At 60.0% G+C, this 23745-nt stretch overlaps 2 protein-coding genes across 2 annotated transcripts in view; one reads left to right on the top strand and one right to left on the bottom strand.

The window, feature by feature from the left end:
* The window catches only part of LOC138101172 (sarcoplasmic/endoplasmic reticulum calcium ATPase 1), a 29688-nt gene extending 12464 nt beyond the window's left edge, over positions 1 to 17224 (top strand). The window contains exons 9-22 of the mRNA XM_068999038.1: positions 831 to 997; positions 1607 to 1695; positions 2807 to 2909; positions 3005 to 3136; positions 4125 to 4250; positions 5350 to 5568; positions 6550 to 6885; positions 8308 to 8528; positions 9949 to 10151; positions 10992 to 11077; positions 11361 to 11494; positions 12865 to 12982; positions 13870 to 13987; positions 17093 to 17224. Coding sequence (XP_068855139.1) covers positions 831 to 997; positions 1607 to 1695; positions 2807 to 2909; positions 3005 to 3136; positions 4125 to 4250; positions 5350 to 5568; positions 6550 to 6885; positions 8308 to 8528; positions 9949 to 10151; positions 10992 to 11077; positions 11361 to 11494; positions 12865 to 12982; positions 13870 to 13987; positions 17093 to 17124 — 2084 coding nt within the window. The 3' untranslated portion in view covers positions 17125 to 17224. The remainder of the gene's footprint in view (positions 1 to 830; positions 998 to 1606; positions 1696 to 2806; positions 2910 to 3004; positions 3137 to 4124; positions 4251 to 5349; positions 5569 to 6549; positions 6886 to 8307; positions 8529 to 9948; positions 10152 to 10991; positions 11078 to 11360; positions 11495 to 12864; positions 12983 to 13869; positions 13988 to 17092) is intronic.
* A 2904-nt stretch (positions 17225 to 20128) lies between these two features.
* Positions 20129 to 23477, bottom strand: LOC138101183 (myosin regulatory light chain 11; the record flags this gene model as incomplete). The annotated part of the gene is made up of 3 exons (XM_068999048.1): positions 20129 to 20376; positions 22648 to 22696; positions 23392 to 23477. Coding segments are annotated over 3 exons (240 nt in total), but the record flags the coding sequence as incomplete, so codon positions are not given.
* Between the last annotated feature and the right edge of the window lie 268 nt (positions 23478 to 23745).

Below are 23745 nucleotides of genomic sequence, written 5' to 3' on the forward strand. Positions count from 1 at the left end.
GCCTCTGCTGATCACTCTGGTGACCCCTCCATCTCCTGGTGACCCCTCCATCTCCTGGTGGCCCCTCCATGTCCTGGTGACCTCTCCAAGTCCTGGTGACCCCTCCATGTCCTGGTGACCTCTCCAAGTCCTGGTGGCCCCTCCAAGTCCTGGTGACCTCTCCATGTCCTGGTGGCCCCTCCATGTCCTGGTGGCCCCTCCAAGTCCTGGTGGCCCCTCCATGTCTTGGTGGCCCCTCCATGTCCTGGTGACCTCTCCAAGTCCTGGTGACCCCTCCATGTCCTGGTGACCCCTCCATGTCCTGGTGACCTCTCCAAGTCCTGGTGACCCCTCCATGTCCTGGTGACCCCTCCATGTCCTGGTGACCTCTCCAAGTCCTGGTGACCCCTCCATGTCCTGGTGACCTCTCCAAGTCCTGGTGACCCCTCCATGTCCTGGTGGCCCCTCCATGTCCTGGTGACCTCTCCAAGTCCTGGTGACCTCTCCAAGTCCTGGTGGCCCCTCCAAGTCCTGGTGACCCCTCCATGTCTTGGTGGCCCCTCCATGTCCTGGTGACCCCTCCATGTCCTGGTGGCCCCTCCATGTCCTGGTGACCTCTCCATGCCCTGGTGACCCCTCCAAGTCCTGGTGACCCCTCCATGCCCTGGTGACCCCTCCATGTCTTGGTGGCCCCTCCATGTCCTGGTGACCTCTCCAAGTCCTGGTGGCCCCTCCATGTCCTGGTGGCCCCTCCATGTCTTGGTGGCCCCTCCATGTCCTGGTGACCTCTCCAAGTCCTGGTGACCTCTCCAAGTCCTGGTGACCCCTCCATGTCTTGGTGGCCCCTCCAGGTCTCCCCGCGGTCATCACCACGTGCCTGGCGCTGGGCACTCGCCGCATGGCCAAGAAGAACGCCATCGTCCGCAGCCTCCCGTCCGTGGAGACCTTGGGCTGCACCTCGGTCATCTGCTCCGACAAGACCGGCACGCTGACCACCAACCAGATGTCCGTCTGCAAGGTGGGACCCCCCAAAAGTCCTGGAGGAGGGGGAAATTCCCGAAATTCCTGCCAAAAACCCAAAAATTCCCACGGGGAACCTCAAAAGTCCTCGGGGAAAACCCCGAATTTCCGTGAGAAACACAAAGTTCCTCCAGGAACCTCAAAATTCCTTCAGGAAACCCCGAATTTCTCCACGAGAACCCCAAAATTCCTCCTGGAAAGCCACAAATTTCCACGAGAACCCCAAAATTCCTCCTGGAACCTCAAAATTCTTCCAGAAACGCAAAAATTTCCACGAGAACCCCAAAATTCCTCCAGGAAACCCCAAATTTCCACGAGAACCCAAAATTCCTCCAGAAACCCCAAAATTCCTCCAGAAACGCAAAAATTTCCATGAGAACCTCAAAATTCCTTCAGGAAACCCCAAATTTCCACCAAACGTTCCCAAACATCCCCAAATGTCCCAAAACGTCCCCAAATGTCCCAAAACATCCCAAAATGTCTCCAAACGTCCCAAAATGACCCAAAACGACCCATAATGACCCAAAACGCCCCAACCGTCGCCGTCTGTCCCAAAACGACCCAAAACACCCCAAAACGCCCCCAAACCGTCGCCGTCTGCCCCCAGATGTTCATCGTGGACAAGGTCGAGGGCGACCTTTGCTCCCTCAGCGAGTTCTCCATCACCGGCTCCACCTACGCCCCCGAGGGGGAAGTGTGAGTGCGGGGACCCCAAAACCTCACCGGGGACCCCAAAATGTCACCTGGGATCCCCAAATGTCACCTGGGGAACCCCAAATGTCACCTGGGGGGTCCCAACATCACCTGGGGTCCCCAAATGTCACTGGGGACCCCAAATGTCACCTGGGGGGTCCCAACATCACCTGGGGTCCCCAAATGTCACCTGGGGTCCCTAAATGTCACAGGGGACCCCAAATGTCACCTGGGGAGTCCTAAATGTCACCAGGGACCCCAAATGTCACCTGGGGACCCCAAATGTCACCTGTGGTCCCCAACATCACCTGGGGGGTCCCAAATGTCACCGGGGTCCCAAATGTCACCTGGGGGTCCCCAGATGTCACCGGGGGGGTCCCAACATCACCTGGGGACCCCCAAATGTCACCTGGGGGTCCCCAAAACCGCTCCCGTGTCCCACGGTGTCCACCCTGACCCTGATGTCCTCTTGATGTCCCTCAATGTCCCCTCTGACCCCGATGTCCCCTTGATGTCCTCTCTGACCCCAATGTCCACCCTGCCCCCAATGTCCACCCTGACCCTGATGTCCTCTCTGACCCCAATGCCCCCTCGATGTCCCTCAATGTCCCCTCTGACCCCGATGTCCCTCAATGTCCACCCTGCCCCCAATGTCCCCTTGATGTCCTCTCTGACCCCAATGTCCACCCTGACCCCAATGTCCCCTCTGACCCCAACATCCACCCTGACCCCAATGTCCACCCTGACCCCGATGTCCCTCAAGGTCCCCCCTGCCCCCTCTGTCCCCTTGATGTCCACCCTGCCCCCGATGTCCCCTCTGACCCCAATGCCCCCTTGATGCCCACCCTGACCCCAATGTCCCCGTGATGTCCCTCAATGTCCCCTCTGACCCTGATGTCCCTCAATGTCCATCCTGACCCCAATGTCCATCCTGTCCCCAATGTCCACCCTGACCCCAATGTCCACCCTGACCCCGATGTCCCCTCTGACCCCAATGTCCACCCTGCCCCCAATGTCCACCCTGCCCCCAATGTCCCCTCTGACCCCAATGCCCACCCTGCCCCCACTGTCCACCCCACCCCCGCTGTCCCCTGACGTCCCGGGCTGTCCGCAGGCTGAAGCAGGACCGCCCGGTCAAGGCCGGCCAGTACGACGGCCTGGTGGAGCTGGCCACCATCTGCGCCCTCTGCAACGACTCCTCGCTGGACTACAACGAGGTGACCGCGCTGGCCCCTCCCCCCGCCGTGTCCCCACCCCCCCCCCCCCGGTGACACCGGGTGACCCCCGCGGTGGCCCCGCGGTGTCCCCGCAGTCCAAGGGGGTCTACGAGAAGGTGGGCGAGGCCACCGAGACGGCGCTGACCTGCCTGGTGGAGAAGATGAACGTCTTCAACACCGACGTCAGGAACCTGTCCAAGGTGGAGCGCGCCAACGCCTGCAACGCCGTGAGTGTCGCCTGCTGGGCCACCTCCCTGGGCCACCTGGGGAACCTCCTGTCACCTCCTGGGCCACCTGGGGAACCTCCTGGGTCACCTTTGTCACCTCCTGGGCCACCTCTGTCACCTCTTGGGTCACCTCCTGGGTCACCTGGGTCAGCTCCTGGGCCACCTTCTGGGTCACCTGGAGAACCTCCTGGGTCACCTCCTGGGCCACCTGGGGAACCTGGGGAACCTCCTGGGTCACCTCCTGGGTCACCTCCTGGGTCATCTCCTGGGCCACCTGGAGAACCTCCTAGGTCATCTCTGTCACCTCCTGGGCCACCTGGGGAACCTCCTGTCACCTCCTGGGTCACCTCCTGGGTCACTTCCTGGGCCACCTGGGGAACCTCCTGTCACCTCCTGGGTCACCTCCTGGGCCACCTGGGGAAGCTCCTGGGCCACCTCCTGGGTCACCTGGAAAACCTCCTGTCACCTCCTGGGCCACCTGGGGAACCTCCTGGGTCACCTCCTGGGTCACCTGGGGAACCTGGGGAACCTCCTGGGTCACCTCCTGGGCCACCTCCTGGGCCACCTGGAGAACCTCCTGTCACCTCCTGGGCCACCTGGGGAACCTCCTGTCACCTCCTGGGCCATCTCCTGGGCCACCTCCTGGGTCACCTGGAGAACCTCCTGGGTCACCTGGAGAACTTCCTGTCACCTCCTGGGTCACCTTTGTCACCTCCTGGGTCACGTGGGGAACCTGGGGAACCTCCTGTCACCTCCTGGGTCACCTCCTGTGTCCCCACCTGGGTCACCTCCTGGGTCACCTGGAGAACTTCCTGTCACCTCCTGTGCCACCTCCTGGGCCACCTCCTGGGTCACCTGGAGAACCTCCTGTCACCTCCTGGGCCACCTGGGGAACCTCCTGGGCCACCTCCTGGGTCACTTCCTGGGCCACCTGGAGAACCTCCTGTCCCACCTGTGTCACCTCCTGTCCCACCTGGTGTCCCCCCAGGTGATCAAGCAGCTGATGAAGAAGGAGTTCACGCTGGAGTTCTCCCGGGACCGCAAGTCCATGTCAGTCTTCTGCTCGCCGGCCAAGGCCTCGCGCGCCGCCGTGGGCAACAAGATGTTCGTCAAGGTGGGCGGGGGGCACCTGGAGGTCACCTGGGGGTCACCTGGGGGTCATCTGGGTCACCTGAGGGTCACCTGGGTCATCATTGTCACCTGGGTCATCATTGTCACCTGGAGTCACCTGGGGGTCACCTGGGGGTCACCTGGGATCACCTGGGCCATCATTGTCACCTGGGTCACTTCTGTCACCTCCTGTCACCCCCGTCACCTCTGTGTCCCACCACCCCGATGTCCCCATCCCGTCACCTCCATGTCCCACCACCCCACCACCCCGATGTCCCCGATGTCCCCGATGTCCCCGATGTCCCCAACCCCATCACCTCCATGTTCCACCACCCCACCCCGATGTCCCCAACCCCATCCTCTCCCTGTCCCACCACCCCGATGTCCCCGATGTCCCCAATGTCCCCGATGTCCCCGATGTCCCCAACCCCATCACCTCCCTGTCCCACCACCCCGATGTCCCCAATGTCCCCGATGTCCCCAATGTCCCCAACCCATCACCTCCATGTCCCACCACCCCGATGTCCCCGATGTCCCCGATGTCCCCATCACCTCCCTGTCCCACCACCCCAATGTCCCCACATGTCCCCGATGTCCCTGATGTCCCCACCCCCACCCCTCCATGTCCCACCACCCCGATGTCTCCACCCCGTCACCTCCCTGTCCCACCACCCCGATGTCCCCGATGTCCCCACCCCATCACCTCCCTGTCCCACCACCCCATGCCAATGTCTCCAATGTCCCCAACCCATCACCTCCCTGTCCCACCACCCCAATGTCCCCAATGTCCCCGATGTCCCTGATGTCCCCACCCCGTCACCTCCATGTCCCACCACCCCGATGTCTCCACGTGTCCCTGATGTCCCCGATGTCCCCGATGTCCCCAACCCCATCACCTCCATGTTCCACCACCCCACCCCGATGTCCCCAACCCCATCCTCTCCCTGTCCCACCACCCTGATGTCCCCAATGTCCCCGATGTCCCTGATGTCCCCACCCCTCCATGTCCCACCACCCCGATGCCTCCACCCCGTCACCTCCCTGTCCCACTACCCCGATGTCCCCGATGTCCCCGACGTCCCCAACCCCGTCACCTCCTCCAGGGCGCCCCCGAGGGGGTCATCGACCGCTGCAGCTACGTCCGGGTGGGCACCGCGCGGGTGCCGCTGACGCCGGCGGCCAAGGAGAAGATCCAGAGCGTCATCAAGGAGTGGGGCACGGGCAGGGACACCCTGCGCTGCCTGGCCCTGGCCACCCGCGACACCCCGCCCAAGAAGGAGGACATGGTCCTCGAGGACTCCACCAAGTTCGCCGAGTACGAGGTCGGTGGCCGCGAGGTGGCCCCGCGGCCGGTGTTGGGTGGTGGGACCTCGTTTTGGGTGGTGGGACCTCGTTTTGGGTGGTGGGACCTCGTTTTGGGTGGTGGGATCTCGTTTTGGGTGGTGGGACCTTGTTTTGGGTGGTGGGATCTCAGTTTGGGTGGTGGAATCTCAGTTTGGGTGATGGGATCTCGTTTTGGGTGGTGGGATCTCGTTTTGGGTGGTGGGATCTCGTTTTGGGTGGTGAGATCTCAGTTTGGGTGGTGGGATCTCAGTTTGGGTGGTGGAATCTCAGTTTGGGTGGTGGAATCTCAGTTTGGGTGATGGGACCTCGTTTTGGGTGGTGGGACCTCTTTTGGGTGGTGGGATCTCGTTTTGGGTGGTGGGATCTCAGTTTGGGTGGTGGGATCTCAGTTTGGGTGGTGGAATCTCAGTTTGGGTGGTGGGATCTCGTTTTGGGTGGTGGGATCTCAGTTTGGGTGGTGGGATCTCGTTTTGGGTGGTGAGATCTCGTTTTGGGTGGTGGGACCTTGTTTTGGGTGGTGGGATCTCAGTTTGAGTGGTGGGACCTCATTTTGGGGGTTTCTTGGGGCTTTTTTTGGGTTCCTTCTCCTCCATGACCTCCAAAATCCCATTTTTTGGGGTTCCTTCTCCTCCATGACCTCCAAAATCCCATTTTTTGGGGTTCCTTCTCCTCCATGACCTCCAAAATCCCATTTTTTGGGGTTCCTTCTCCTCCATGACCTCCAAAATCCCATTTTTTGGGGTTCCTTCTCCTCCATGACCTCCAAAATCCCATTTTTTGGGGTTCCTTCTCCTCCATGACCTCCAAAATCCCATTTTTTGGGTTCCTTCTCCTCCATGACCTCCAACCCACCCATTTTTTGGGGTTCCTCCTCCACCGCCCCCCCCATCACTTCCTTCCTCCATGACCTCCCTGACCCCCCCACCTCCATTTTTCTTCCGCGTCCCCTCCCACCCCAGACGGACCTGACCTTCGTGGGCTGCGTGGGGATGCTGGACCCGCCCCGCAAGGAGGTGATGGGCTCCATCCGGCTGTGCCGCGACGCCGGCATCCGCGTCATCATGATCACCGGCGACAACAAGGGCACGGCCATCGCCATCTGCCGCCGCATCGGCATCTTCGGCGAGGACGAGGAGGTCTCCGGCCGCGCCTACACCGGCCGCGAGTTCGACGACCTGCCGCTGTCGGAGCAGCGCGAGGCCTGCCGCCGCGCCTGCTGCTTCGCCCGCGTCGAGCCCACCCACAAGTCCAAGATCGTGGAGTTCCTGCAGTCCTTCGACGAGATCACCGCCATGGTGAGGAGGGAGGGGCTTTGGGGAAGGAAGCTCTTGGGTGACGTCGTTTTGGGGGTTCCACCATGGATTGAGGAGGTTTTGGGGTGAGGATTTATGGATTGACGTCATTTTGGGGGTTCCACCATGGATTGAGGAGGTTTTGGGGGTCCACCATGGATTGAGGTGGGTTTGGGGGTCCACCATGGATTGAGGAGGTTTTGGGTGAGGATTTATGGATTGACGTCATTTTGGGGGTTCCACCATGGATTGAGGAGGTTTTGGGGATCCACCGTGGATTGAGGAGGTTTTGGGGTGAGGATTTATGGATTGACGTCATTTTGGGGGTTCCACCATGGATTGAGGAGGTTTTGGGGTGAGGATTTATGGATTGACGTCGTTTTGGGGGTTCCACCATGGATTGAGGAGGTTTTGGGGTGAGGATTTATGGATTGACGTCGTTTTGGGGGTTCCACCATGGATTGAGAAGGTTTTGGGGGTCCACCGTGGATTGATGAGGTTTTGGGGGCCAACTGCCATTGATTTGATGGGGTTTGGGGGTCCACCATCGATTGATGTGGGTTTGCGGTCAGAAGTTCTTGATTTGATGGGGTTTGGGCTCAAAAGGTCTTGACTGATGTCATTTTGGGGTCCCACCACCATTTTGACCTCATTTTGGTGTCCCACCACCGTTTTGACCTCATTTTGGTGTCCCACCACCGTTTCGACCTCGTTTTGGGGTCCCACCACCATTTTGACACCATTTTGGGGTCCCACCACCATTTTGCCATCACTTCGGGGTCCCACCACCGTTTTGACCTCGTTTTGGTGTCCCACCACCATTTTTACATCATTTTGGGGTCCCACCACTGTTTTAACGTCATTTTGGGGTCCCACCACCATTTTTGCATCATTTTGGGGTCCCACCACCATTTTGACGTCATTTTGGGATCCCACCACCATTTTGACGTCCTGTTGGGGTCCCACCACCGTTTCGACCTCGTTTTGGGGTCCCACCACCATTTTGACACCATTTTGGGGTCCCACCACCATTTTGCCATCACTTCGGGGTCCCACCACCGTTTTGACCTTGTTTTGGTGTCCCACCACCATTTTTACATCATTTTGGGGTCCCACCACTGTTTTAACGTCATTTTGGGGTCCCACCACCATTTTGACGTCCTGTTGGGGTCCCACCACCGTTTCGACCTCGTTTTGGGTTCCCACCACCATTTTGACATCATTTTGGGGTCCCACCACTGTTTTAACATCATTTTGGTGTCCCACCACCATTTTTGCATCATTTTGGGGTCCCACCACCAACCCGAGGCCGTTCCTGACGCCCTTCCCTCACGCCCTCCTTTTTTTTTGGGAGTTCCACCGTAAAAGCGCCGCTCTTCGGACGCTTCCGCCCCGTCCCCGGTGACTCTTGCGGTGTCCCCTCAGACCGGCGACGGCGTCAACGACGCGCCGGCGCTGAAGAAGGCCGAGATCGGCATCGCCATGGGCTCGGGCACGGCCGTGGCCAAGACGGCCTCGGAGATGGTCCTGGCCGATGACAACTTCTCCACCATCGTGGCGGCCGTGGAGGAGGGCAGGGCCATCTACAACAACATGAAGCAGTTCATCCGCTACCTCATCTCCTCCAACGTGGGCGAGGTCGTCTGGTGAGCGCCCACTTCGGACCAGTTGGGACCGGTTGGGACCGGTTGGGACCGGTTGGGACCAGTTGGGACCAGTTGTTGGTGCCGGAGCTTGTTGGTGGCTTTTGGACTGGCCCAGTTTTGGGTTTTCTCCCGGTTCATACCAGTTTGTCCCAGTTCAGCCCAGTGCCCTCCCAGTCCCTCCCAGTGCCCTCCCACTGCATCCCAGTGCCCTCCCAGTCCATCCTGGTCCCTTCCCAGTCCATCCCAGTCCCTCCCAGTCCATCCCAGTCCACTCCCAATGCCCACCAGTCCATCCCATGTCCCTCCCAGTGCCATCCCAGTCCATCCCAGTCCCCTCCCAGTCCATCCCAGTCCCTCCCAGTCCATCCCAGTCCACTCCCAGTGCCCACCAGTCCATCCCATGTCCCTCCCAGTGCCATCCCAGTCCATCCCAGTCCCCTCCCAGTCCATCCCAGTCCCTCCCAGTCCATCCCAGTCCCTTCCCAGTCCATCCCACTCCATCCCAGTCCCTCCCAGTCCCTCCCAGTCCACTCCCAGTGCCCACCAGTTCCTCCCACTCCATCCCAGTGCCCTCCCAGTCCATCCCAGTGCTCTCTCAGTCCATCCCACTCCATCCCAGTCCACTCCCAGTCCATCCCAGTCCCTCCCAGTCCATCCCAGTATCCCCATTTCCCATTCCCAGTCCCTCCCAGTCCATCCCAGTCCACTCCCAGTGCCCACCAGTCCCCTCCCAGTCCCTTCCAGTACCCTCCCAGTCCATCCCAGTCCACTCCCACTCCATCCCAGTCCACTCCCAATCCCTCCCAGTCCACTCCCAATCCCTCCCAGTCCGTCCCAGTCCATCCCAGTCCACTCCCAATCCCTCCCAGTCCGTCCCAGTCCATCCCAGTGCCCTCCCACTCCATCCCAGTCCATCCCAGTGCCCTCCCAGTCGCATCCCACTCCATCCCAGTCCCATCCCAGTCCATCCCAGTCCACTCCCAATCCCTCCCACTCCGTCCCAGTCCATCCCAGTGCCCTCCCAGTCCCTCCCAGTCCCTTCCAGTGCCCTCCCACTCCATCCCAGTTGCATCCCAGTCCCTCCTACTCCATCCCAGTGCCCTCCCAGTCCATCCCAGTGCCCTCCCAGTCCATCCCACTCCATCCCAGTCCACTCCCAGTCCATCCCAGTCCATCCCAGTGCCCTCCCAGTCCATCCCAGTCCACTCCCAATCCCTCCCAGTCTGTCCCAGTCCATCCCAGTCCACTCCCAATCCCTCCCAGTCCATCCCAGTCCACTCCCAGTCCACTCCGAATCCCTCCCAGTCCACTCCCAATCCCTCCCAGTCCGTCCCAGTCCATCCCAGTGCCCTCCCACTCCGTCCCAGTCCCATCCCAGTCCCTCCCAGTCCCCTCCCTGACCCCCGCGCTCCCCTCCCAGCATCTTCCTGACGGCGGCGCTGGGGCTGCCCGAGGCGCTGATCCCGGTGCAGCTGCTCTGGGTCAACCTGGTCACGGACGGGCTCCCGGCCACCGCCCTGGGCTTCAACCCCCCCGACCTGGACATCATGGACAAGCCCCCCCGCAGCCCCAAGGAGCCCCTGATCTCCGGCTGGCTCTTCTTCCGCTACCTGGCCATCGGGGGTGAGACCGCCGGCCATCCCAGGGGGCATCTCGGGGTCACCTCGAGGTCACCTCCAGGTTCTCCGGAGACCTCCACGGGTCACCCAGAGGCCTCCGAGTTGGCCCCTTGGAGGTGGTTCCTCAGAGAACCTCGTGGGGTCACCTCGAGAACCTCATGGGACCACCTGGAGACAACACCTTGAGGTCCCCAGAGACCCCAGGGGTCACCAAGGTGGCCCCTCATAGGTGGTTCCTTGAAGAACCACGTGGGGTCACCTCGAGAACCTCATGGGACCAAGGGGAGACCCCCAAGGAAGCTCCTTGAGGTCCCCAGAGACCCTGGGGGTCACCAAGGTGGCCCCTCGTAGATGGTTCCTTGAAGAACCTCGTGGGGTCACCCAGAGAACCTCACGGAACCACCTGGAGACCCCAAAAAAACCCCCCAGAAAGGCCCCAAAAAATCACCTGGAGACCCCCACGGAGGCGGTTCCTTGAGGAACCTCACGGGGTCACCTGGAGAATCCCCAAAAAATCCACCTGGAGAAGTCCAAAAACGGCCCCCACAGAGCCCTGGAGGTCACCAAGGGACCCCCACGGAGAAGGTTCCTCCGAGAACCTCACGGGGTCACCTGGAGAACCTCACAGAACCACCCGGAGACCCCCAAAACCCACCCAAAGACGCCCCAAAAACCACCTGGAGACCCCCATGGAGCAGGTTCCTCCGAGAACCTCGCGGGGTCACCTGGAGAACTTCACGGAACCACCTGGAGACCCCCACGGTGGCCCCTTGGAGACCCTCATGGTGGTCCCAGGTTGTCCCCAAGGTGTCCCCAACCCCCCGTTTGTCTCCCCCCCCCCCAGGCTACGTCGGGGCCGCCACGGTCGGAGCGGCCGCCTGGTGGTTCCTCTTCGCTGAGGATGGACCCAACGTCAGCTACTACCAGCTGGTGAGTCCCCGAGTGTCCCCAAGGTGTCCCCAAGGTGTCCCCGAGGTGTCCCCGAGGTGTCCCCGAGGTGTCCCCACCCACTGACCCCTGAGTGACCCCCCCCCCGTCTCCCCTCCCAGACCCCATTCAGGCCCCTCATGGAGGTGCCACCACCACCATGAAGGTCCTCGTGGTGTCCCTCAGCTCCCCAGGGTGCCCCGCCAGGGGTGTCCCCAAGGTGTCCCCAAGCTGTGACCCCGTGGTGACCCCGCGGTGACCCCGTGGTGACCCCTCTGTCCCCCAGACCCATTTCATGCAGTGCAGCGAGCACAACGCGGAGTTCGACGGCCTCGACTGCGACATCTTCGAGTCGCCGGTGCCGATGACGATGGCGCTGTCGGTGCTGGTGACCATCGAGATGTGCAACGCCCTCAACAGGTGAGGGGCGCCGTCACCGGCGTCGCCGGCGTCGTTGGCACCGTCGGCATTGGCATCGTTGGCATTGTCACCTTTGTCGTGGTCGTGGTCGTTGTCCTCGTGGTCATCATGGTCATGGTCATTGTCATGGTCATGGTCATCGTGGTAATTGTCATGGTCATGGTCATCGTAGTCAGGGTCATGGTCATCATAGTCATGGTCATGGTTATCATGGTCATGGTCATTGTCATGGTCATGGTCATCGTGGTAATTGTCATGGTCATGGTCATCATAGTCATGGTCATGGTTATCATGGTCATGGTCATGGTCATCATGGTCATGGTCATCATAGTCAGGGTCATGGTCATCATGGTCATGGTCATGGTTATCATGGTCATGGTCATGGTCATCATGGTCATGGTCATCATAGTCAGGGTCATGGTCATCATGGTCATGGTCATCGTGGTCGTGGTCATGGTCATGGTCATCATGGTCACCATCGAGATGTGCAATGACCTCAGCAGGTGAGGGGCGCTGTCACCGGTGTCACCGTCGGCATTGGCATTGTCATCATTGTCATTGTCACCTTTGTCATGGTCATTGTCATGGTCATCATGGTCATCATGGTCATCGTGGTCATGGTCATGGTCATGGTCATCGTGGTCACCATTGAGATGTGCAATGACCTCAGCAGGTGAGGGGCGCTGTCACCAGTGTCACCATTGGCATTGTCACTGTTGTCATGGTCATGGTGCTCATCATGGTCATCATGGTCATTGTCATGGTCATGGTCATAGTGGTCATCATGGTCATGGTCATCATGGTCATCATGGTCATGGTCGTAATGGTCATTGTCACCATTGTTATGGTCATGGTCACCGTGGTCATCATGGTCATGGTCATCATGGTCATTGTCACCATTGTCATGGTCATGGTCATTGTGGTCATCAAGGTCGTGGTCATAATGGTCGTTGTCATGCTCATGGTCATTGTGGTCGTCATGGTCATGGTCATAATGGTCATTGTCATGGTCATGCTCATGGTCATCGTGGTCATCAAGGTCATGGTCACCATGGAGACGTGCAACGCCCTCAGCAGGTGAGGGACACCTGGCAGTGTCATTGTCATGGTCACCGTTGGCATCGTCATCATTGTCACGGTTGTCATCGTCGTGGTCATTGTCATGGTCATGGTCAAGGTCATCATGGTCACCACCAAGGTGACCTCCACGGGTCACCGTCCTCGTCATCATCGCCGCCCCCTACCCTGCGGTGACCCCTCAGCGTCCTCCCGCCCCACGTCCCCCCCGCCGTCCCGCTGACCCCGTGGTGACCCCGTGGTGGCCCCGTGGTGACCCCGTGGTGACCCCGTGGTGACCCCGCTGTCCCCAGCCTGTCCGAGAACCAGTCCTTGGCCCGGATGCCGCCGTGGGTGAACATCTGGCTGGTGGGCTCCATCTGCCTCTCCATGTCCCTGCACTTCGTCATCCTCTACATCGACCCCCTGCCCGTAAGGAGACGCCGGGGGGACGCCGCGGGGCGGCCTTGGGCGTGGTGGCCTTGGGGGCGTGGGGTTGGTGGTCATCGACATCGGGGTTGGTGGTCATCAAAGCTGGTGGTCATCAGAGTTGGGGTTGGTGGTCATCGGAGTTGGTGGTCATCGACATTGGGGTTGGTGGTCATCGGTGTTGGTGGTCATGGGGTTGGTGGTCATTGGAGCTGGTGGTCATCAATATTGGGGTTGGTGGTCATGGGGTTGGTGGTCAAGGGGTTGGTGGTCATTGACACTGGGGTTGGTGGTCATCAGAGCTGGTGGCCATGGGGTTGGTGGTCAAGGGGTTGGTGGTCATCGACATTGGGGTTGGTGGTCATCGGTGTTGGTGGTCATGGGGTTGGTGGGAGCTGGTGGTCATCAACATTAAGGTTGGTGGTCATCGGAGCTGGTGGTCATCGACATTGGGGTTGGTGGTCGTGCCGTTGGTGGCCATCAAGATGGTGGACACCAAGCTGGTGGCCTTGGGGATGTGGGGTTGGTGGTCACTGAGCTGATGGCCATAGGGCTGGTGGTCATTAGGCTGGTGGTCATGGGGACATGGGGTCCTTGACCACGGATCGACGGCCATCGAGGTGGTGACCGTGGGGCTGGTGGTCACCGGGATGGTGGCCGTGCGCTTGCCGGCCTGCCCATCGCATCGATGACCACCGAGCTGGTGGCCACCACGACGGCGGCCACCAGTCTGTTGACCTTGGCTTGAGTGCCCATCGGGTTGGATGACCACGGGGAGGCTTCAGTGCCCACGGGTGGGGTCCGGTGGCCCCGGGGTGGCCCCAGGGTGGCCCTGGGGTGGCCCTGGTGGCCTTGGGGGGGGTCCCAGCCGTGTCCCCCGGTGTCCCCAGATGATTTTCAAGCTGACGCCGCTGTCGCTGACCCATTGGCTGATGGTCCTCAAGATCTCCTTCCCGGTCATTCTGCTGGACGAGGCCCTCAAGTTCATCGCCAGGAACTACCTGGAGGGTGAGGGGGGGGGGCCGGACCCCCCGGAGTGTCCCCGAGTGTCCCCAAATGTCCCCCCGGCCCCGCCCCTGCCGGCTCTGCGGCCGCTGTGGCCACCTGGGTGGTCGCCTCCACGCTCTGTGGTCCGTGGTCACTTGCGTGGTCACCTTGACCATCTCCGGGTGACCTTGCCCGTGTCCTCTCCATCATCTTCTGGTCACCTCTGTGGTCACTTCCATGGTCCGTGGTCACCTCTGTGGTCACCTCCTCCCTGCCCCCTCCATCATCTCCTGGTCACCTCTGTGGTCACCTCCGTGGTCACCTCCATCCCCTCTCTGTCACCTCTGTGTCCCCTTGACCACCTCCAGGTGACCTTGACCATCCCCGTGTCCCCTCCGCCATCTCCTGGTCACCTCTGTGGTCATCTCCATGGTCCAGGGTCACCCCTGTGGTCATCTCCTGGTCACCCCTGTGGTCATCTCCATGGTCCGTGGTCACCTCCATCCCTTCCCTGCCCCCTTGACCATCTCTGTGGTCATCTCCTGGTCACCCCTGTGGTCATCTCCTGGTCACCTCTGTGGTCATCTCCTGGTCATCTCCATCTCCTCCCTATCCCATTGACCATCTCTGTGGTCACCCCTGTGGTCATCTCCTGGTCACCTCTGTGGTCATCTCCTGGTCACCTCCATCTCCTCCTTATCCCATTGACCATCTCCGTGGTCATCTCCTGGTCACCCCTGTGGTCATCTCCTGGTCCCCTCCATCCCCCCGATGTCCCCTCCCCCCTCTCATCTCCATCTCCATCTTCTCCTCCCCAGCGTGACCCCGCCCGGCCCCGGCACCGCCCGCAGGTACCGAGGGGACAGCGCTGGCACCTCCTGGCACTGGCACTGTCACTGTCACTGTCACCTCCTGGCACTGTCACTGTCACCTCCTGGCACTGTCACTGTCACTGTCACCTCCTGTCACCTCCTGGCACTGTCACCGTCACCTCCTGGCACTGGCATTGTCACCTCCTGGCATTGTCACCTCCTGTCACCTCCTGGCATTGTCATTGTCATTGTCATTGTCACCTCCTGGCACTGGCACTGTCACTGTCACTGTCACCTCCTGGCACTGTCACCGTCACCTCCTGGCATTGTCACCTCCTGGCATTGTCACCTCCTGTCACCTCCTGGCATTGTCATTGTCATTGTCACCTCCTGGCATTGTCACCTCCTGGCACTGGCATTGTCACTGTCACCTGGCATTGTCACCTGGCACTGGCACTGTCACCTCCTGGCATTGTCACCTCCTGGCATTGTCACCTCCTGTCACTGTCACTGTCACCTCCTGGCACTGTCACCTGGCATTGTCACCTCCTGGCACTGGCACTGTCACCTGGCACTGTCATTGCCACTGTCACTGTCACCGTCACCGTCACCTCCTGGCACTGGCACTGGCACTGTCCCCTCCCCCATCACTGTCACCTCCTGCCATTGTCCCCTCCCTGTCACCTTCCATGTCACCGTCACCTCCTGTCACTGCCACCTCCTGTCCCCTCCCTGTCACCTTCCATGTCACCGTCACCTCCTGTCACTGCCACCTCCTGTCCCCTCCCTGTCACCTTCCATGTCACCGTCACCTCCTGTCACTGCCACCTCCTGTCCCCTCCCTGTCACCTTCCATGTCACCGTCACCTCCTGTCACTGCCACCTCCTGTCACCTCCCTGTCACCTCCATGTCACCTCCTGTCACTGTCACCTTCCCTGTCACCTCCCTGTCACCTCCTGTCACCTCCTGTCACTGTCACCTGTCACCGTCACCTCCCTGTCACCTCCATGTCACCGTCAGCTCTGTGTCACCTTCCCTGTCACCTCCTGTCACCTCCTGTCACTGCCACCTCCTGTCCCCTCCCTGTCACCTTCCCTGTCACCTCCTGTCACTGTCACCTGTCACCGTCACCTCCCTGTCACCTCCCTGTCACCGTCAGCTCCGTGTCACCTCCCTGTCACCTCCTGTCACCTCCTGTCACCTCCTGTCACTGTCACCTTCCATATCATTGTCACCTCCCTGTCCCCTCCCCATCACCGTCACCTCCTGTCACTGTCACCTCCCTATCACCTCCTGTCACCGTCACCTCCTGTCACTGTCACCTGTCACCTCCTGTCACCTTCAATGTCACCATCACCTCCCTGTCCCCTCCTGTCACCTTCCACGTCACTGTCCCCTCCCTGCCACTGTCCCCTCCCCATCACTGCCACCTCCTGTCCCCTCCTGTCATTGTCACCTCCATGTCACCGTCACCTCCTGTCACCTTCGATGTCACCGTCAGTTCCTGTCACCTCCTGTCACCTCCCTGTCACTGTCACCGTCACCGTCCCCTCCTGTCACCTTCGATGTCACCATCGCCTCCTGTCACCTCCTGTCCCCTTCCATGTCACCGTCCCCTCCCTGTCCCCTCCCCCATCGCTGCCACCCCCATGTCACCTCCTGTCACCTCCTGCCACTGTCCCCTCCCCCATCACTGCCACCTCCTGTCCCTTCCCTGTCACCGTCCCCTCCCTGTCCCCTCCCCCATCACTGTCACCTGTCACTGTCCCCTCCTGTCCCCTCCCATGTCACCATCCCCTCCCTGTCCCCTCCCTGTCCCCTCCCCCCATCACTGCCACCTGTCATTGTCCCCTCCCCGTCCCCTCCCCCATCCCTGACCCCTCTCTGTCCCCTCCCCGTCCCCTCCCCCATCGCTGCCACCCCCATGTCACCTCCTGTCACCTCCTGCCACTGTCCCCTCCCCCATCGCTGCCACCTCCTGCCACCTCCTCTGTCACCGTCACCTCCCTGTCCCCTCCCTGTCCCCTCCCTCTCCCCTCCCCCCTCCCTGTCCCCTCCCCCATCGCTGCCACCCCCATGTCACCTCCTGTCCCCTCCCCCCTCCCCGTCCCCTCCCCGTCCCCTCCCCCCATCGCTGCCACCCCCTCCTGTCCCCCTCACACCCCATCATTGTCCCCTCCCCCTCCCGTCCCCCCGCCGGTGACACCGATGGGGGGGCGGGGTGGGAACACCTCGATGACGTCACCCGCCATGACGTCAACCCCCCCCCCCTTTACCATGACGTCACCTGACCCTGTCCCCTCCCCCCCGCAGCGGACGAGGGCCCCCGGAAGACGCGGAAGTGACGCGGGGACACCCCGGGGACACCTTGGGGACACCTTGGGGACACCTTGGGGACACCTTGGGGACACCCCCGGGGACACCCCAAAAAAATCCGCCCCTCCCCTCCCCTCCCCCACCCTTTTTTTTTTTTTTTTTTCCCCCCCCCACGCCCCTCCCCCACCCCCAAATTTTGGGCGGGGGCGGGGCCCCGGGGCTGTTTTTGGGGTCGCCCCCTGCAGCGGGGCCCCCCCCCAAAAACGCCGCGGGACCCCCTTCCCCCCCCCCCCAAAAAAAAAAAAAAACCAAATTTGGGGGGGGGGGAGCCCCAAATTTGCCCCTCCCCCACCTGGAGCCCCTCCCCCACCCCGAATCTGCCCCTCCCCCACCCCCCCCCCGGCGTCGCTTATTTATTGCCAATAAAGGGAATCGCCCCTCCCCCACCCCCCCGGAACCGCCGCCTTCGGAGTTTTTTTTGGGGGGGGGGGGAGGGGCTGGAGCCCAAAATTGGTCCGAGAATTCCCAAAATTCCTTTTTTTTTAAAAAAAAACAAACACCATAATAATAATAATAATAATAATAACAATAATAATAATAATAATAATAATAATAAAAAAATTCTCCCCAAAATCCAACCTGGGATCCCCAAAAAATCCAAGCCCGGAGTGGCCCAAATCCAGCCTGCGACCCCAAAATTCATCCTGGGACCCCAAAATTCATCTCAGGTCACCAAAATCCATCCTGGGACCCCAAAATCCACCCTGGGATCCCAAAAAATCCAACCCCGGAGTGGCCCAAATCCAGCCTGGGACCCCAAAATCCATCCTGGGATCCCCCAAATCCACCCTGGGACCCCAAATTCACCCTGGGACCCCAAAATTCATCTCAGGACCCCAAAATCCATCCTGGGACCCCAAAATCCACCCTGGGATCCCAAAATCCACCCTGGGATCCCAAAAAATCCAACCCCAGAATGTCCCAAATCCAGCCTGGGACCCCAAAATCCATCCTGGGATCCCCCAAATTCACCCTGGGACCCCAAAATTCATCTCAGGACCCCAAAATCCACCCTGGGACCCCAAAATCCACCCTGGGATGTCCCAAATCCACCCCGGGACCCCAAAATCCACCCTGGAATGTCCCAATCCATCCTGGGACCCCAAAATTCATCTTGGGATCCCAAAATCCACCCTGGGACCCCAAAAATCCACCCCGGAATGTCCCAAATCCATCCTGGGACCCCAAAAATTCCTCCTGGGATCCCAAAATTCATCCTGGAATGTCCTAAATCCACCCTGGGATCCCAAAAATTCATCTCAGGATGCCCAAAATCCACCCTGGGACCCCAAAATCCACCCTGGGACCCCAAAATCCATCCTGGGACCCCAAAATCCACCCTGGAATGTCCAAAATCCACCCCGGAATGTCCCAAATCCACCCCGGGACCCCAAAATCCATCCTGGGATCCCAAAAAATCCAACCCCGGAGTGGCCCAAATCCACCCTGGGACCCCAAAATTCATCTCAGGATCCCAAAATCCACCCTGGAATGTCCCAAATCCATCCTGGGATCCCCAAAAATCCACCCTGGGACCCCAAAAAAATCCAACCCTGGAATGTCCCAAATCCAGCCTGGGACCCCAAAAATTCACCCCAGGATCCCAAAATCCGTCACGGGACCCCAAAATCCACCCCGGAATGTCCCAAATCCATTTTGGGACCCCCAAAATCCACCCGAGATCCCCCAAAATCCACCCTGGAACCCCAAAATTCATCCTGGGATCCCAAAATCCACCCTGGGACCCCAAAATCCACCTTGGAATGTCCCAAATCCACCCCGGGACCCCAAAATTCATCTTGAGACCCCAAAATCCACCCTGGAATGTCCCAAATCCACCCTGGGATCCCAAAAATTCACCCAGGATCCCAGAAATTCATGTTGGGACCCCAAAATCCATCCTGGGACGCCAAAATCCACTCTGAGACCCCAAAATCCCCCCCAAATCCCCTCTGAGACCCCAAAATCCACTCTGGGACCCCAAAATCCGCCCCTGAGACCCCAAAATCCCCTCTGAGACCCCAAAATCCACCCCGAGACCCCCCAAAATCCCCCCAAATCCCCCAAAATCCCCTCTGAGACCCCAAAATCCCCTCTGGGACCCCAAAATCCCCCCCGGGACCCCAAAATCCCCCCTGAGATGCCAAAATCCCTTCTGAGACCCCAAAATCCCCCCCGAGACCCCAAAATCCACCCCGAGACCCCCCAAAATCCCCCCTGAGAACCCAAAATCCACTCTGGGACCCCCCAAAATCCCCCCCAAATCCCCCAAAATCCCCCCTGGGACCCCAAAATCCCCCCTGAGATGCCAAAATCCCCTCTGAGACCCCAAAATCCCCCCCGAGACCCCAAAATCCCCCCTGAGACCCCAAAATCCACCCTGAGACCCCAAAATCCCCTCTGAGACCCCAAAATCCACTCTGGGACCCCAAAATCCCCCCCAAATCCCCCAAAATCCACTCTGAGACCCCAAAATCCACCCTGAGACCCCAAAATCCACCCTGGGACCCCAAAATCCCCCCCCAAATCCCCCAAAATCCACTCTGGGACCCCAAAATCCCCCCCTGGGACCCCAAAATCCACCCCGAGACCCCCCCAAATCCCCCAAAATCCCCCCCGGGACCCCAAAATCCCTTCTGAGACCCCAAAATCCACCCCGAGACCCCCCAAAATCCCCCCCAAATCCCCCAAAATCCCCTCTGTGACCCCCCAAAATCCCCCCTGAGACCCCAAAATCCACTCTGGGACCCCAAAATCCCCCCCAAATCCCCCAAAATCCACCCCGAGACCCCAAAATCCACCCCGAGACCCCCCAAAATCCCCCCCAAATCCCCCAAAATCCCCCCTGGGACCCCAAAATCCCCCCGAGACCCCAAAATCCCCTCTGAGACCCCAAAATCCCCCCCGAGACCCCAAAATCCCCCCCGGGACCCCCCAAAATCCCCCCCAAATCCCCCAAAAACCACCAGCGAGTGCAAAAGCCGCCACTTTTATACCCGAAACCGCCGCGGGGGACCCCAAAATTCGGGGGGTCCCAGGGGTCGGGGGGGGGTGGGGATTTTGGGGGTTCCCCGGCGCTTTTTTTTGGGGGGGGTCCCCCCAATTTTGGGGGTCCCTCACTCCCCCTCCTTGTCCTCGCCGTGGGTGATGACGTAACAAATGTTCTTGTAGTCCACGTTGCCGGCCACGTCCGGCGGGAAGGCGGCCCACATGTTCCGGATCTGCGGGGCACCCCAAAATTCGGGGTTTTGGGGGATTTTGGGGCGAATTTGGGGGATTTGGGGGAAAATTTGGGGGATTTGGGGAGGGTTTGAGGTGGATTTGGGGGGTTCTGGGGGGGTTCAATGGGGTTTGTAGGGTTCCAAAGAGGAGTTTTGGGGAGGATTTGGGGTCCCAGGTGTTCCTGATCTGCGGGGCACCCCAAAATTCGGGATTTTGGGGGATTTTGGGGCGAATTTGGGGGATTTGGGGGAAAATTTGGGGGATTTGAGGTGGGTCTGAGGGGGTTTCATGGGGTTAGAAGGGTCTCGAGGAGGAGTTTCGGGGTCCCAGGTGTTCCTGATCTGCGGGGCACCCCAAAATTCGGGATTTTGGGGAATTTGGGGCGAATTTGGGGGATTTGGGGGAAAATTTGGGGGATTTGGGGAGGGTTTGAGGTGGATTTGGGGGGTTCTGGGGGGGTTCAATGGGGTTTGTAGGGTTCCAAAGAGGAGTTTTGGGGAGGATTTGGGGTCCCAGGTGTTCCGGATCTGCGGGGCACCCCAAAATTCGGGGGTTTGGGGAAATTTGGGGGGTTTTGGGGGAAAATCTGGGGGATTTTGGGGGAAATTTGGGGGATTTGAGGTGGGTCTGAGGGGGTTTCATGGGGTTAGAAGGGTCTCGAGGAGGAGTTTCGGGGAGGATTTGGGGAGGATTTGGGGAGGATTTGGGGTCCCAGGTGTTCCTGATCTGCGGGGCACCCCAAAATTCGGGATTTTGGGGAAATTTGGGGCGAATTTGGGGGATTGTGGGGGAAAATTTGGGGGATTTAAGGTGGTTCTGGGGGGGTTTCATGGGGTTTGTAGGGTTCCAAAGAGGAGTTTTGGGGAGGATTTGGGGTCCCAGGTGGTCGTGATCTGTGGGGCACCCCAAAATTCGGGATTTTGGGGAAATTTGGGGGATTTTGGGGCAAATTTGGGGGATTTTGGGGAAATTTTGGGGGAGTTGAGGTGGTTCTGGGGGGGGTTTAATGGGGTTAGAAGGATCTAGAAGGGGAGTTTTGGGGAGGATTTGGGGTCCCAGGTGTTCCTGATCTGTGGGAGACCCCAAAATTCGGGATTTTGGGGGAAATTTGGGGGGAAATTTGGGGAAATTTTGGGGACATTTGGGGGTTTTGGGATCCCAGCGGCTCCAGGGGGGATCTGGGAAGGGTTTTGGGGCAATCTGAGGGGATTTTGGGGTGATTTTTGGGTGATTTTGGGTGATTTTGGGGGATTTTGGGGTGATTTGGGGTGATTCTGGGTAATTTGGGGTGATTTTGGGATGATTTTGGGGGTGATTTTGAGCGATTTTGGGTGATTTGGGGGCGATTTTGGGGCGATTTCGGGCGATTTGGGGTGATTTCGGGGGATTTTGGGGTCATTTTGGGGTGATTTTGGGTGATTTCCGGTGATTTCCAGTGATTTTGGGCGATTTTGGGGTCATTTTGGGGTTATTTGGGGTGATTTTGGGCGATTTCGGGCGATTCTGGGGTGATTTGGGGCGATTTTGGGGCAATTTGGGGCGATTTCAGGGGAATTTTGGGATGATTTGGGGTTATTTCAGGCGATTTCGGGGGATTTGGGGTGATTCTGGGTAATTTGGGGTGATTTTGGGATGACTTTGGGGTGATTTTGAGCGATTTTGGGCAATTTGGGGGTGATTTCGGGCGATTTGGGGCGATTTCGGGTGATTTTTGGGGTGATTTTGAGCGATTTTGAGCGATTTGGGGTGATTTCGGGCGATTTCGGGCGATTTCGGGGGATTTTGGGGTGATTTTGGGGTTATTTCAGGCGATTTCGGGAGATTTTGGGGTGATTCTGGGTAATTTGGGGTGATTTTGGGATGATTTTGGGGTGATTTGGGGGTGATTTTGGGGCGATTTCGGGCGATTTGGAGGTGATTTTGGGCGATTTTGGGGCGATTTTGGGTGATTTTGGGGTGATTTTGGGTGATTTTGGGGGATTTCGGGGAATTTTGGGGTGATTTTGGGGTGATTTGGGGCGATTTTGGGGTGATTTTGGGTGATTTTGGGGTGATTTTGGGCGATTTTGGGGGATTTTGGGGTGATTTGGGGCGATTTTGGGGTGATTTGGGGGGATTTTGGGGGATTTTGGGGGATTTTGGGGTCTTTTGGGGTGATTTTGGGGTGATTTTGGGGTGATTTGGGGTGATTTTGGGGTGATTTGGGGTGATTTTGGGGTGATTTGGGGTGATTTTGGGGTGATTTTGGGGTGATTTCGGGGCTCGCTGACCTCCTCGGGGGTGAAGCGGTCGCACTGCGTGGTCAGCAGCTCCTCCAGGCTGGGGGAGGGGCGGGGGGGGGGGAGGGGTCACTCCAAAATGTCCCCGAGACCCCTCCCCCAACGACCCCCAAATTCCGCCCCCAAACCCCCCCAAATTCGGGGTCAGCTCCAAAATCTGCCCCTCGCCCCCCCCCCCCTAAATTCGGGGTCTCCCCTCCCCCCACCAGCCCCAAATTCCACCCCTCCCCCCCCCAATTCAGGGTCTCCCCTCCCCCATTTCCCCCCAAATTCCGCCCCTCCCCCCCCCAAACCCGGGGTCTCCCCTCCCCCATTTCCCCCCAAATTCCGCCCCTCCCCCCCCCAATTCAGGGTCTCCCCTCCCCCATTTCCCCCCAAATTGAAGCCCCTCCCCCCAACCCCCCAAATACCGCCCCTCCCCCCCCAAAATCGGGGTCTCCCCTCCCCCACAACCCCCAAAATCCGCCCCTCCCCCCCCAAATTGAAGCCCCTCCCCCCAACCCCCCAAATTCCGCCCCTCCCCCCCCCAAACCCGGGGTCTCCCCTCCCCCATTTCCCCCCAAATTCGGGGTCTCCCCCTCCCCCCCAGCCCCCCCCAAATCGAGGTTCCCCTCCCCCATTTCCCCCCAAATTGAAGCCCCTCCCCCCCCACCGACCCCCAAATCCCGCCCCTCCCCCCCCAGGCCGGGCTCTCCCCTCCCCCCCCGCCCCTCCCCCCGCCCCTCCCCCACTCACAAGCTCTTCTTGATGGAGCCTTTCCCGTCCGGGTCCAGCACCTTGAAGGCGCCCATGATGACGTCCTCGGGGTCCGCGCCTGGGGGGAGGGGCGGGGAGGGGTCACCCGGGGTGGGGGAGGGGCGGGGGAGGGGTCAATCGGGGTGGGGGAGGGGCAGAGGTGGGTGGGGGAGGGGCGGGGAGGGGTCAGTCAGGGTGGGGGAGGGGCAGAGCCGGGCGGGGGAGGGGCGGGGAGGGGTCCGTCAGGGTGGGGGAGGGGCAGAGCCGGGTGGGGGAGGGGCGGGGAGGGGTCAATCGGGGTGGGGGAGGGGCGGGGGAGGGGTCAATCGGGGTGGGGGAGGGGCAGAGGTGGGT

Source organism: Aphelocoma coerulescens, unplaced genomic scaffold (assembly GCF_041296385.1).
Source record: "Aphelocoma coerulescens isolate FSJ_1873_10779 unplaced genomic scaffold, UR_Acoe_1.0 HiC_scaffold_207, whole genome shotgun sequence".
NCBI lineage: Eukaryota > Metazoa > Chordata > Aves > Passeriformes > Corvidae > Aphelocoma > Aphelocoma coerulescens.